The 13,795-nt window shown below is 32.2% G+C and overlaps 1 protein-coding gene across 2 annotated transcripts in view; it reads right to left on the reverse strand.

Moving 5' to 3' along the window:
• Positions 1–10,871, reverse strand: part of Gbeta5 (guanine nucleotide-binding protein subunit beta-5) — a 44,943-nt gene extending 34,072 nt beyond the window's left edge. For both annotated transcript variants that reach the window (XM_035373967.2, XM_035373966.2), the window contains exons 1-2: positions 10,719–10,871; positions 5,375–5,511 (exon numbers count right to left, since the gene is read on the reverse strand). In XM_035373967.2, the coding sequence (XP_035229858.1) occupies positions 5,375–5,511; positions 10,719–10,842 (261 nt within the window). In that variant the 5' untranslated portion in view covers positions 10,843–10,871. The remainder of the gene's footprint in view (positions 1–5,374; positions 5,512–10,718) is intronic.
• Positions 10,872–13,795: the final 2,924 nt, after the last annotated feature.

Raw genomic sequence — 13,795 nt, forward strand, 5'->3', positions numbered from 1 at the left:
ATTGCTAAATAACACACTATAGGATGTTATGAACATATTGCTGGGTTATTTTAGTGTTATGAGAAATTACTAAAGCTGACTGAGTACCTTGAGTAATGGGTTCCAAAATAGTTACTGGTTTAGACCAGAATGTTCTCGAACACAAGCCAAAAGCTAAATAAACCCTGCTAATATGCCAAGAGTCAGTGCTCAGTGCCTCGGCAAGTCAGTTAACCACTTAACAGTTTCTTTTTTCTGTCATATTCAGTTGTAATATATATGGGTACTTTTCCGTTTCGCCAGTGCAAATCTCACCAAGCAGACTATTTTGGTGACAACACACAGTATACACAGAAAAAATGTTAACAAATGTTAGTTCTAAGAAATTTTTATTTTGAAGGCATAAATAATATCGTTTAAAATTTTGTAAAAAGATAATAAATAAAGCCGATAAATTTGTAAAAAACATTAATTTAAGAATTTACTAGATGCTTTCATGGTACAACATCCTGCTTCGCCGTTTCATATGACGTGATCCCAAGCGATATCATCTCATGTAAACTATGCTACAAAAATATAATTCTCTCAGCAAATATATACATTAATTTCAAGTTAAATCTTAATTTGGAATACAATTTAAATGCAAGAATTATTTTAATTTGTACAAATAGCTTATTTAGAAATTATGTAAAACTGCAGTGCTCTTACTTCACTAGTGTATTCTCATTAGAATTGACGAATTTAACCCTTTGGCTTTTCTATATTTTCACCTTCAGGTGAGCAGCGTGATTGCATTCTATTTGACTTAATTACCGCGAATGGCCTTAGGACATGAAATTGTACTATCTGGTAAAAGTTCTATGTAATTGTTTGCCAGTATTGAAAGAACTGATCAATGTGATAAGAAATGGCTGCAACTTGTTTTGAAAATGAGGCATAAAAGGTTACGAGTGAGGATATTCCGTTTGGCAACAGTTGTGCCATTATTGGCATCTTTATCACAAGTGCTGGCAAAACAGAAAAATACCCATTAAACTAAAAATAGAATTATGATTGAGATGAAACACACAGAAGAATTAGATGATATAATCAACTCATTTTATAATAATTTAATCATTGAAAATGATTTTCACATACATCCAATAAAAGCTCATGCTAATTATTACTCCAAGTTATGTTAGATAAAATAAAGAAATTATTTGAAATATTTTTTATAAGTGATCATAAGAAAATAATTGCTACATGCAAGATTACAAGAATTATTTTGAGGTTATTTTCAATTTTGAAGTGACATTTTCTCTTTTAATGTTATTTAATTAAAAAATTTTTTTATTTGAAAAGTTAAAAAAAAAAGAGTGAACTACCCGACTTGTAATGCCCAAGAAAATTTTAAACGAGAAAACATCTTTCAAATAGCACAAACAGAGATGCCAAATTAGTAAAAAGCAGAGCTAGTGATACAACATGTCTGAAATATCAATCCTCGCAATATATTTTTTTCCCCCTTCTCCTTTGGATTAAGTTATAGCTTCTTTCTTAGACAGCACAAAGAAATATGACCAGTGTTGAGACATCTTATCTGCCTTAGAAAAAGTTCACAAATTTTATTGTTGGACACTCTCAGCTGGTTTTGAGCATGATACAGATAACAGTACAACTGTGCCCAGCTTCATTGTAATTTTGAAGTAGAATGCCCCAAAAGACGAATCCAAGTGTCTCCTACCACTGAACCACTCAATAAGACTTTTGGCTAGCTGTGCATTTTAAGTGTACCCCATGCCACAAAGCACTATACACTTACATTTAAATTTTCTCTGGGACCTGAACACAAGCTCAACAATTTAGTAGTCACACTTGAATATTATTACAAGATGTCCAGCCACGGTAGGATAGCTTCCTTGCAAAGCAGGTTTAGGGTTGCCAGAAATGGCAAGGGAAGGTAGGTTTGTCATATTTGGCGAGAAATTGCCTATTTGGCGATATGCCCTAGACAGCTGGAGAACCTTCTGGAACAAATTCTTACTGGTTTAGACCAGAATGTTCTCGAACACAAGCCGAAAGCTAAATAAACCCCGCTAATATGCGGAGAGTTAGTGCTCAGTGCCTAGGCAAGTCAGTTAACCACTTAACAGTTTCTTTTTTCTGTCATATTATGAGAAAAAAATAAGTATATTTTTGATAACAATTTTTATGAAGAAATTCATTATATAAACTTAAATCAGCAGTCAGAACTATTACAAGTGCTGAATTTATTGATTTATGCTAATTTTTATTTTCATCATTAAAAAGCACATTTTTCCTTAAAGTTGGCTTTTTTCGAACAAGTAAGCGAACTGGAAAGAACACTTTACAAAATTAGATGTCAGAATTTAAAATATGTTATTGTTATCACATATCTGTTTGATTCCAAAGAAGAATTATTAATATCAAGAAAGAAAAATTAATAATATCAAGTTCACAAAAATTCCGAATTTGCGTTAGATTATCTATACTTTCCGTTTCTTCATCACTAGAGAAGTCAGACAACAAACTGTCATTACTTTCAGAATCATTTAGTGAAATTTTAGATTCACTATCTGATTCAATATCAGAGTTATCTTCAGTTATAAGCTGCTCATTATTATTCTTCTTTTATTTTAGCTCCAAATTTAAAAGAAAATAATATTTGCAGTAGCCGGAACACCGAGCTAGCGAAAAGAAATTTCGCACCTTTACTTGCATAAAAGAATTCAGTAAAACCTAACCTTGAAACCAGTTGTTTGGTACTTCTAACTTTACTGGATTGCTAGTGTCATCTGTTAGAAACATTACACACTAAACAAACAAAAAATTCGGGAAAATCAGTGTATTAGACTAGAAAAAAATGTTGCCCGAGCCCTGCTCGGGAAAATAAAAAAAATGCCATTTCCAAGTATCCAAACGGCGTTCGGGCAAAACTGGGAAGTGGTTAATAGTCAGTGAGCGAGTGTCTCGTAGTCTAGTGCATCAAGAGAGTCTCTTAGTGTATCATGAGTTAGTGCATCGTTGAGTTTCATCTTAGAGTGTGTTGAGCTCCGACAACAACTGAACCAAGTCGGGAACTGTACTTGAGTGCATTGTCAAGTGCATGGCGAGTTGTAGCGTGGAGAGTCTCGAGAGTATGTAGAGTTCTGAGAAGAACCGAGCAGAATCGAGAGCTGTACTCTGGTGCTTTGCCATGAAGCTGTCTTCACCGTGATAATCTGATAACCTTCAGGCTGTGTTGTTGATTGTTTCAGCGTGTTTATAGTAGTTCCTCGATGACTATAAACATGATTTTGGAGTTTTCCTGAGTAATACTGGTTAATAAAATGCATTTCAATACTTCATCAAGTTATAAGGTATTTCTCCTACCTTCCTAGCGTGCCTACGTGGTGTAGTGGTACTGCACGCTGGGCCGGTATTCCAGAGGTCTGTGGTTCGATTCCCAGCGAAGGCAGTTGCTTATTTTTCATCTCTCCAGCTTTTCCAATTAACCTAATGTGTCTATAAAGTGTCGTCGTTGTTCACTCCACATCCCCGAACCCATACATATGTAAAGAAAAACGCAACAATATGCATGGATTTGTACTTCAGAAATTCAACAGGCATTCTTGTGACAAATTATCTTAATTTTAGAAAATGCCCTTATGCATGATACAGAACAGTCTAATGCACTGCAAGTTCAAGATATTGCACACTCTGATTAATGTTCCACACATTTCAATAAAAAATTGAGGGGTAAATTGTGATAAGTTAGTGACTGATTGAGTGATATATTAGAGATCAGAAATTTGTGATAAGTTAGACTTGTTTCTTCAATTATTACAGTCTTCTATCTCAAATTTAATTAGCATTTTCAAAAATATACATCAGCACGTACAACACTAAATGAATTTAACATAACAGTTAGTGAACACTAACTGAATATAATCAAAACCAATCTGTTTTAAATTAAAAACTGTAACTGTGGATCTTTAAGATAATAAATTCACAACAATTTAACCAAAAATGTGAAAAATCTAAGCTAATCTATGCAACTGCTCCAAGAATAGTTTCGAAACAATTTTCTCAGCCTTTATAATTCTGCCACATAAATTCAGCGAGATAAGACTCCACTGTTTCACTTTTTCTCTTATTGTCCCATTTGGTGTAATACTGAATACAGTGGAAGTGCAGAAATTTGCAAAGCTTGGGATCAGAGGTTGTGCGGATTTTAGGATTTTGCGGATTTCAGGACAGAAAAGATAAATCATAATATTCAGACTAAAAGTGCAAAATAAATAAGGCGCATTAAATACATTTAATTAAATTATTATGTACATAATTTCAATAACTTATTATTTGCATTAAATTATTATTACATATATAAATTGATTACATTATTTCATTGTATTATATATACACAGCATCGAGGTTTGCTGATTCGCCTCATGCAAAGATTTCCGGTTTCAGATTCCGGTGTTAGAATCACTGTTGCTGTAAAATTTCAACAGCTTTTCTTTATTTTTCCGTATAACATACACAATCATATTGCAATTCCATACGATTCTGCTATAAAATGCACCTAACTCCATCTTTTGTAGAATTTGCATTTTTTGCATTACCATCAATGCAATGTGTTTATGTTTTTCAACATTGCAAGCAGTAAAATCATGAATGTGTTTCTTATCTGTAATTGTATTAAAAAGGGCTGAAATTTAAAACATTCTTAATTTATCCATAAAATATCCAGATTAAAAAAGGCAGCACTAAATAATCTCGTAAAATAACAAAGCTGAGAAAATACAACAACGTAAATCGTGAATTTGAAAGAAGAGTTGAGTGAATCGTCTGCTTTCTTACTTCGGTGCAGAGATTAGAGGAGAAAAAAACTTTTATCATGATGTCAATAATTGGGTATTTCCATTATGACTCATTATTATTCGATAATTATGACGTCATTATTCGGTAAGTATTTTCTATTCGATATTTCGTACTCAATGTTGCGTTTTCCGGAACCTATAAACTGAATGTTTATATTTTCAGAGGCTAGGCGGATTTCAGGTCGGCGGATTTTCAGTATTTGACTGTACTACCAAAAGTATAATACTGAAATAGAACCTACAGAATATTAACCATTTCAAAATCGAATTCTCTTCAACTTTAAAAATTCTCTTAAATACTTCAATTTTTAACTTATTTTTAAATTCTAAGCCAAAATTGAAAACATCTTTATAAATTTTGATAGCTTCAGGTATACAGACAGCATGAGCCATTTCTGACAGAAACATTACAACATAAGTACAATTTGTAATGAAATTTATATATTTTATAGATAAATACATGTATTTATTATGTTAAAAGATATTTTTAATAATTACTTTCATTATATGATCTCAAAGTTTATGCTCCTTACCTGAGAAGAGCTCACAATATGCCTTTTATCCAGCGACCAGTCTGAACAAAGCACTTTTCCTTGATGCCCTTTTAACACTCTTCGAGGTTTAATGTTTAAATTTTGAATAGGTTCTAGCCTCTCTGCTACTTTAGATACTATAGAAGAACACCAAAAATTATGTATCTGTAGAAAACTGATGTAAAATGTTTATTCAAATTTTAAATATCTTATATAACTTTAAGTAACAAAAAATTAAAATATGGCTTCAGCTGAAACAAACTAGCCCAACATCTAAAAGCAGTAAACCAGTGTAAAAAAGGGGGGAGTTGTATGTTATTTACATATTTCTTTAGCTTTTATCAATCTAAATCAGACAATCAGAAAATCATATTTTAAAAAAAGGTACTTACGGAAAATCTTGTCGACCACAAGAGACGGCACCATTCGTGCCAAACCAAAAAAAAAAAAAAAAAAACCTTTACTAAATACTAGGAAAAAATGTTCTATTCTTATTTTTCTTTCAAAATTATTATATTATCATTTATTTATATTAAAATTTCCATTATTTTTTATTAAGGAGATATACTGTAAAAGCAATTATTTTCGCTAAGTTTTAATATTCGTGAAAAATTTAAAAACAGTGAAAATAATTGCTTTTGCATACCAATACCCAATAATGTGCGATTTTGCATACCAGTGCCCAATAATGCATGACAGAGGGGGAAAAAAGCGGTCTTTATTCAAGAATAATAACTAATGCATGTAATCAAGGTTACAGCAAACCCAGCATGCTTGAAGAAGCCTTCAACTTTTGGCAAAAAATCGCGTAGTTTGGCGTCTTCTCTTTAATAAGCAAAAATGGTTGACGGGATTTTCCGTAAGTACCTTAAAAAGTTATATGCACTTTACTATACAGTAATAAAATCAATCTAATACATATTTCCATAGAAAATTGAATTTTTTCTGTTAATAAATAACTATGCAAATTATATCAACAACAAATTTATAATTATCGCAATTTCAGCATCACTTATTTAAATTTAGATATAGAAAGGAACTGTAACTTGACTTTTCCTCCCAAACAAAGAAAATTCTTATGCTTGAAAAAAAAAGAAACTGGTAATTTTAATTATAATAAATATTCTCTTCTCTATATGCTTATAAAAACTAATTTTATACAAATAAGATTCTATGACTTAAAACTGAAAATTTTACACACAATTTATGATATCATTAAAAGACATACAATTACATATATCATATAGATGCATATCACAGACATATGATCTTTAGCATCCATATGATTTCAAAAACAAAATAATCAGTATTTAAATGCAACTAATTAATATTAATCATAATTAAATATGGAGGAAGTTAAGTAGCATAAAAAATGTACAATTTAAATCTTCTCAATTTTGGTACATTAATTAATGATGGCTCACACAGTCGAATGTAAGTAGTTTTGCTTGCACATCTCATGATCCAAATAAGAGCCATAAGACAGACTAGAACATACAAATGCGTATACCAATGTCTGCTCTCAACATAATGGATGACACAAGCTACGTGAAACACAGTGTAATTACTTGCTCCTAGAAATGCAATCATTCTATACATGAAATTTTTAGTATATTTTCAGATCTACTGCTCGCAACAGAGAGCAATACAGTACAAAGTCCGTAATCCAGACTTGTTGGGACTTCGGCAATTCCGTATTAGGGGTTTTTTTCGGATTATAAATCATCAATTTAAATCTGGTAAGATGGCATGCAGAAACTATATAATTAAAAATATGAAACTGTAATTTATGAAATAAAGAGCAATTATGAGCTAAAAGGTATAAAAAAAAAGCTTAATATTTATTTGTAAGTAAACATTTCTTTCAATGTAAGTTGTTTAAGTTGCTTCGTTTTTTGTGCTAATACTTTCTCTTTAATTCTATAAACAGACATAATTTCTTGTTCAGTTACAATATTCCACTGTTAAAGTCCTGTAATTGCTGTGTTGAGAATACCGACTAATTTGTCAAACGAAATTTTTTCGTTTTCAATAACGTTTTCTGTTACTCCCTTCAGTATCGGAAGCACGCATGGGTAAATGCTTTACTGGCTTTACGTACATGCATAACAGACGCGCGCATCAAACGCGCATGCGTAAACGCTTTACGCTCATGCGTAAGTTTGTAGTTTTGAGGTCCGGATTACAGATCATTCCAGATAATGGACGTCCGGATTACAGACTTTGTACTGTATTAATTTTAAGAAGATTATATGATATTAAAAAGAGTTATACAACTCCAGCTGAAATAATTCATAGATTGACCATTGATGTTTATGATGTGTAGTGAAGTTAAACTAATAGGCCTTTTAAAAAACTCCCTTCAAAAGAATTGCTGATATGACATCGATAGTACTGGCTACAGGCTCTTTGAAGCAGTGGGAAACTATGCAAACTCTTGAAATCTGTCAAAAGATGTTTGTATTCGAATTATTTGGACAGGTTGCAATACAAAAGGCAGTTATCACTGAATGAAATGTTATCATCAATTATAGTTGCACAAAGTGGGCACTAGAATAATGGACGAAAATCTTAATGGGGTGAAGAATCATGCTATGTGTTTCGGGAGTTTGATAGATAAGTATAGACATGCAATTTCCAGGAAAAAGCTGCTTGCTTGTCTCCAAGTTTGGTGGAGAAAGAATTCTCACTACAGCCATTTTTCTTGATATATTAAAAGTTTTGCATCCAGAATCCTGAGAGTCATGGAACAATACTAGGTAATTTCATTCTTCATACCCTAGAGCTACAGTCTGGTCTCTTTTAGCATTTTAACAAATCCATTCACAAGGTAAAAATTAAAACTGAGTTCCTGAGGAAATGGGAGTAAATAAACTCAATACTCATGTACGCAATTCCAAGATAAATCTGAAAACCATCTGTTAGTCAAGCTAAATTACCCTTAAACCATTACTGAGCTATCACCATGTTACAAGAAGAAAATGGCAAAATACTTACAGACAGCAAAATATTTTTTTTCTAAGGGCAGAGGAAGTGACAGCAGAAATTTAGAAGACTTACATTGGTATTTTCTGATCTGCTACCCCCCCCCCAAATCTCAACATTCAAAATAATTGCCATGTTCTTTTTGCTATTTTTTAGTTACAACAAGTGTAAAAAAATGCATCTAAGTATATGTGGATCTGCATACTTTACTTCACTGTCACTTTGTTGATGAATACCACCCTCTCCCACAGTAAAAATGCAAATATCAGCCATACTACATACATTATTTATATAGTGTATGTGGATCTACATTACTTTACTTCACTGTTACTTTGTTGATGAATACCACCCTCTCCCACAGTAAAAATGCAAATATCAGCCATATTAATTCTTTTCTCCAAAATTTTCCTGTTCTTCACCATTATTTTTTTAACTGTTGTTATTTATGAACAGAACAGCACTTATGAAACCTAAAGAAAAGCAAAATAAACATTTTTCACCAATTCACAAAGTTGCCAGTGAGCTGGTGACTCAGATGTGGATAATCAGAAAACACCATTACATTACACTGAAACTATTTATCCCATAAATATAAACAATTTTATTTTGAGAGCTCTTAATACATACAGTTTGAAAAAAAAATATGATTTTTTAATCCAGTAGTAACCAGTTGTAATTTAATTGAAAAGATAATAAACTAATCATTAATATAGAAAAGATAATATATAAGACTAGTAATAATAGACTAATTGAAAAGATTTTCTGAAATAACCAAGATCCACTGAAATTTCTTATAAAATTACGGAAAAAATGTTAGTAAAAACAATACAAGTAATGGATGATTTATTAATTTCTCTATTCCTATTCAAAATTTAATACAAAATTTCAAAGCTGGCTTCACATATAATTGACACATAATCACTAAACATACCTGATAGCATGAATACTGCAAATAGTTGGAACTATTATAAGTATTTATATAAATATGTACTAACAGGCAACTCTTGGAAAAATGCTACTAAAAAGTGGGGTTCAATTTAGATCTGTTATAGATTCTAAGAACTGAACTACAAACATAAGTAACAAAAAGAAAGCAACACAACACGAATGTATGAAGAATTTATGCAATATTAATCTTACAGAAAGGATAATTAACATAACTGGGTATTGCTTTTAATGGATTAACCTGATCTTAAGGGGAAGGGAGAGAATCAAGCATATTTTGCACTAATCTACATGAATTTTACTATATCAGCAAACAATTAATTAACAAATATTCCATCAATACAGAATACTCACTCTTCCAAGTTTATTTCTAAAATTACTTGAAATAGTTTAACTGCTGAACCAGATTTCCTCATAAAATTTCTTCTCTCACATAAATTCTATTTAATTTTTATCATTTAAAAATTCTTACACATGTATCTCTCACACCTACCATCTATTTTGATTAAAAAGATGGCACTAACATCTATTTTACTACCTATTTAAACAGATTGACCTACTAAACTCATGCAAAATAATTTGATTCAAAACAAGGAGAAGTCTCTCAAAATGCACAGAATGCTTTTCATTAGAAATTACTTTAAAACCCTTTCCATGAGGAATTAATACCAAACAAACACTAAAAATTTATTTCCATTATCAAATTTGTTTTCCATCTGTTATTAAGGTTACATACTTCAAAACATACGTTTTTAAATTTAAAACTATATTTCAAATTTAAGTTTAACACAATAAAAGTTGCCAAAATGTTAATGAAATAGATAGGTTCTTAAACAATGTGCATGATTGAAAATAGGCTCTTAAACAATGTACATGATACTTTTTTTAATAATTTGGATGTGATCATTCATCACTTACAGATGATAATAAAACGCAAACTGTAATATAAAAGACTTAACAGCAATCTGTGATTAAATAAAACAAGCCATACAGTCAACATTTGAGATAACATAGAAATACTTTATCAATTTTTAATGACACGATAATATCTAAAGTTCACATTAAAATTAAAGAATCAAAAGGTAATACTTAAAAATCCGAGATTGAAAATGTTTATTATAGCATATTAATTCTATAAGCAAAATATATTTTTTCAAGTATGCATTGTAATTTATTAAAATCGTAATAAGAAACATATCTAACAATTAAATTTATAACGTTTTCCAAACAATTCATTACAAAGATGTTCTTCTAACTAATAATAAGTATCCCTCTGTGTATGTATTTCGAAGCCTTGCCATCAGAATATATTTACCCGCTCTTCGGAAGTAAACAAACAATTACACACAACTCTGACTTTGCTTATTTTCATTTTCAAACACCCCTATTATATAAACAGTAAATATTCTCTTACAAGATACATCATTCAGTTTTTTTCTTTCTTCTTCTAAACGCGTTTTCAAATTCTCGACTTCTCTATTTAACGAATCTATCGTTTCTCCGGGATTTTCAATTTTTAATCCCCCATCTGACGCCATTTTAGAAAACAACTACAAGGTTCCGAAGAGAGAAGCGTTAAAGTAGAAGTACACCTCCTTTTTGTACGTAAAAAAATATATATATAACAATGAAAAATTTAAACATGTTTCACCGAAACAGCAACATATGATTAAAAGACGGAGTGAGTAAACTATTGCTGAAAAATAAATTTAAAAACGAAATATCATACACACAAAGAGTCTTTATCATTTTCTAGAGGAGGTTACTGCTATCATCGCAATGGTTTATTTACTCCTTCTTTAAATTTTAAGTTGCTGTTTGGATGAAATATGATTCAACATTTTTACTAGTCATTACGCTATTTATATATTCGCTGAATTACAGAAGCTTTCAGGACGTGCTTTAGTTACAGGTTTTATTTATGAACGTATTACTTACTAATTTCTTTTTGTCTTTCTTAGACTAGTGACTCCAAAGCGATTTCTGGTCTCCGTCAGCCCTACCAAGATCCAGTCACTAGCTCAGTTATTTCATTTGAATACTGTTATGTGACTGGACCCCCAATATTTATTATTTTATTATTAAATTCCCCCCATCTTTACATCTATTCAGCTTTACAAAACACACTCATTACACATACCTGGAAGACTCTCTTTAATGTAAATGGTAACAACTTTGACTACACTCATGCACACAATCGTGGGTTTTTTTTTAAACAAAATTCTCTTACTTCCTTTCCTTTTCTTTCTATAGGCCCCCTTTTTTTTAATTATAAGTAAAAAAAATATTTCCTTCTCCATTACTTTTGGGCCATTTATTTTTTACTTTATTTTGTCCCATCTTTTCTTCCTGGCCTTTCGCACTCGTATAAAATATACGAAGTTCCTTTTTACTCTCCTCTGAAATACGAAATTGGCCCCCTTTCTATATACCTTTCCTTCGCACCTATGCTTGATTTTTCGCCCATCGGTGCAGAAAGACTTAGCGGGTGCAACAAAAGACATATGTCTACTTTGTCTGTCTGTCTGTCAGTTCATCGTCTCTTCTTTGTTTGAATTTTAGCCTTCAGCCAGCGGCAATCTCTTAGAAAATCTTTACTGAATGACAAACATTTGCTAATTTTTCTCGTGGAAGTATTTGTAATAGCCTGTATTTTTATTTATAGAAACGGTGCTAGATATCAGATTTGAAAGACACAGTACCATCGGTTATAGTCTGTTATTTTAAAATAGGCACATCAAGGCCTTTTCGACCCTCCGCCACTTGCTATAGTAAGACATGTTATCATAATTGTGTAGTACTTACATTTTCTTCTCATTTCAGATTGTAGTTCAAGTCAGCCTTCATTCGTGTTCAAGGCTAACAACGTTAAATGGAAATGGATTGGTAAAAAAAATTGAGGAACTCGACTGTCTACCTCAATTGTCGGTATCAAGATTGCGAGTCAAGCCAGGCGAAAGAAAATGACTATGAAGTGCCTGTTTTGAAGAAACAGACTAAGGTTAGAGAAATAATTTCAGATTAGGTTCAGATTAGATTAGGTTTATGGAGCGATATAGAATTAATTTGTTTGTAGTAGATAAGTTGCTTTTTCTACCAAGAAGAGGTCGCATAGTAGCTGTGATGATTTTAAATTTTTGTACTACGGACCGGAAGTGGGTTCTGAAGGTAAGTTTTTGGTCAAGGGTGACTCCAAGGTATTTGGTTTCATTAAGCCAGTATATTTCTTCGTCAAATATTTCAGGGGGTGGAGGATAGTATTTCATGCTTCCTTTAAGGAAAATTATTGCCTTAGTTTTATCAGTGTTAATTTTAACTCTCCAAAGGATGAGCCATTTTTCCAGTTTTATGAGATAGTTTTGGAGTTGGTTTCTTTAATGTGCAGGCTTTAGTAAGTATGGCGTGTCATCGGCAAAGAGTGCAAGATGAACAGAAGGATCTTTAGGGATGTCTTGTGTACAAATATTAAAAAGGTACGGCGAAAGTACCGACCCCTGTGGGACACCAGCATTGATTACTCTGGTGGTAGAGTAAGCAGTACCGATTTTTATTCTGAATGTTCTGTTGCTGAGAAAAGAGGCTATTAAGCGAGAAAATTGAGATTGATTAGTTTGTAAATAAGGCCTCGATGCCATACCCTGTCAAAAGCTTTCGCGATATCGAGAAATATAGCACCGGTCGGAAGCTTGCAGTTGTAGCCTTCAGTGATAATGCTGATAACTCTAAGAAGTTGGTGGCAAGTGCTATGATGATTACGAAAACCGAATTGCTCTTCTGAGAGAAAATTCATGGAAGGGTGAATTTTTTGGATATGGAAAAGTAGGATTTTCTCAGTAACTTTAAACAGGTGGCTAAGTAAACTGATAGGGCGATAGTTCTGTGGGAGAGTTGGATTTTGCTGCGGTTTAGCAAAAACAATTATTATAGCTTCCTTCCATCAGTTAGGAAAATGAGCGAATTTGATAATGTTGATGATTATCTTAGTTAGGCAGGTAAGAGCGTTGATCGGAAGATTCTTCAGTGCTTTGGTCGAGATGCCATCATGCCCTGGGGCTTTCTTCGTTTGTTTGTTTTGGGCGCTGATGGTGTTGGCAACGATTGTTGGGGTAGTCAGGAAAGTGAAGTTGTACGGAGCAGGGGTATTAAGGAAGTTATTGACCACCTGGTTGACCCGTTCAATATGGTTATTGTACGGAGTGGGATTAAGAGTGAATGTATCTTCCATATAGTCCGCAAAAGATTTAGCTTTATCTTCTTCTGGTTCACTAGGTTCATGGAATAAACCTAGTGAACCAGAATAAATAATAGGTTTATAAGGTTTCTTGAATTTGAGAGAAATGTCAAATAGGGAATTGTCCTCTATAGCTAGGTTATTTAGGAAATTGGTCCATTTTTGGTTTTTGAAGTTCTTGATTCTTTTGTTGATTTCTTTTTGCATAGCGTTTAGTTCGTGTTTGAGTTGTGGATCACTGGTGGTTTGCCATCTTTTAC

The sequence above is a fragment of the Stegodyphus dumicola genome, chromosome 2, assembly GCF_044657685.1.
Source record: "Stegodyphus dumicola isolate Sdum_Otavi_A_Nest chromosome 2, ASM4465768v1".
In the NCBI taxonomy this organism is placed as follows: domain Eukaryota; kingdom Metazoa; phylum Arthropoda; class Arachnida; order Araneae; family Eresidae; genus Stegodyphus; species Stegodyphus dumicola.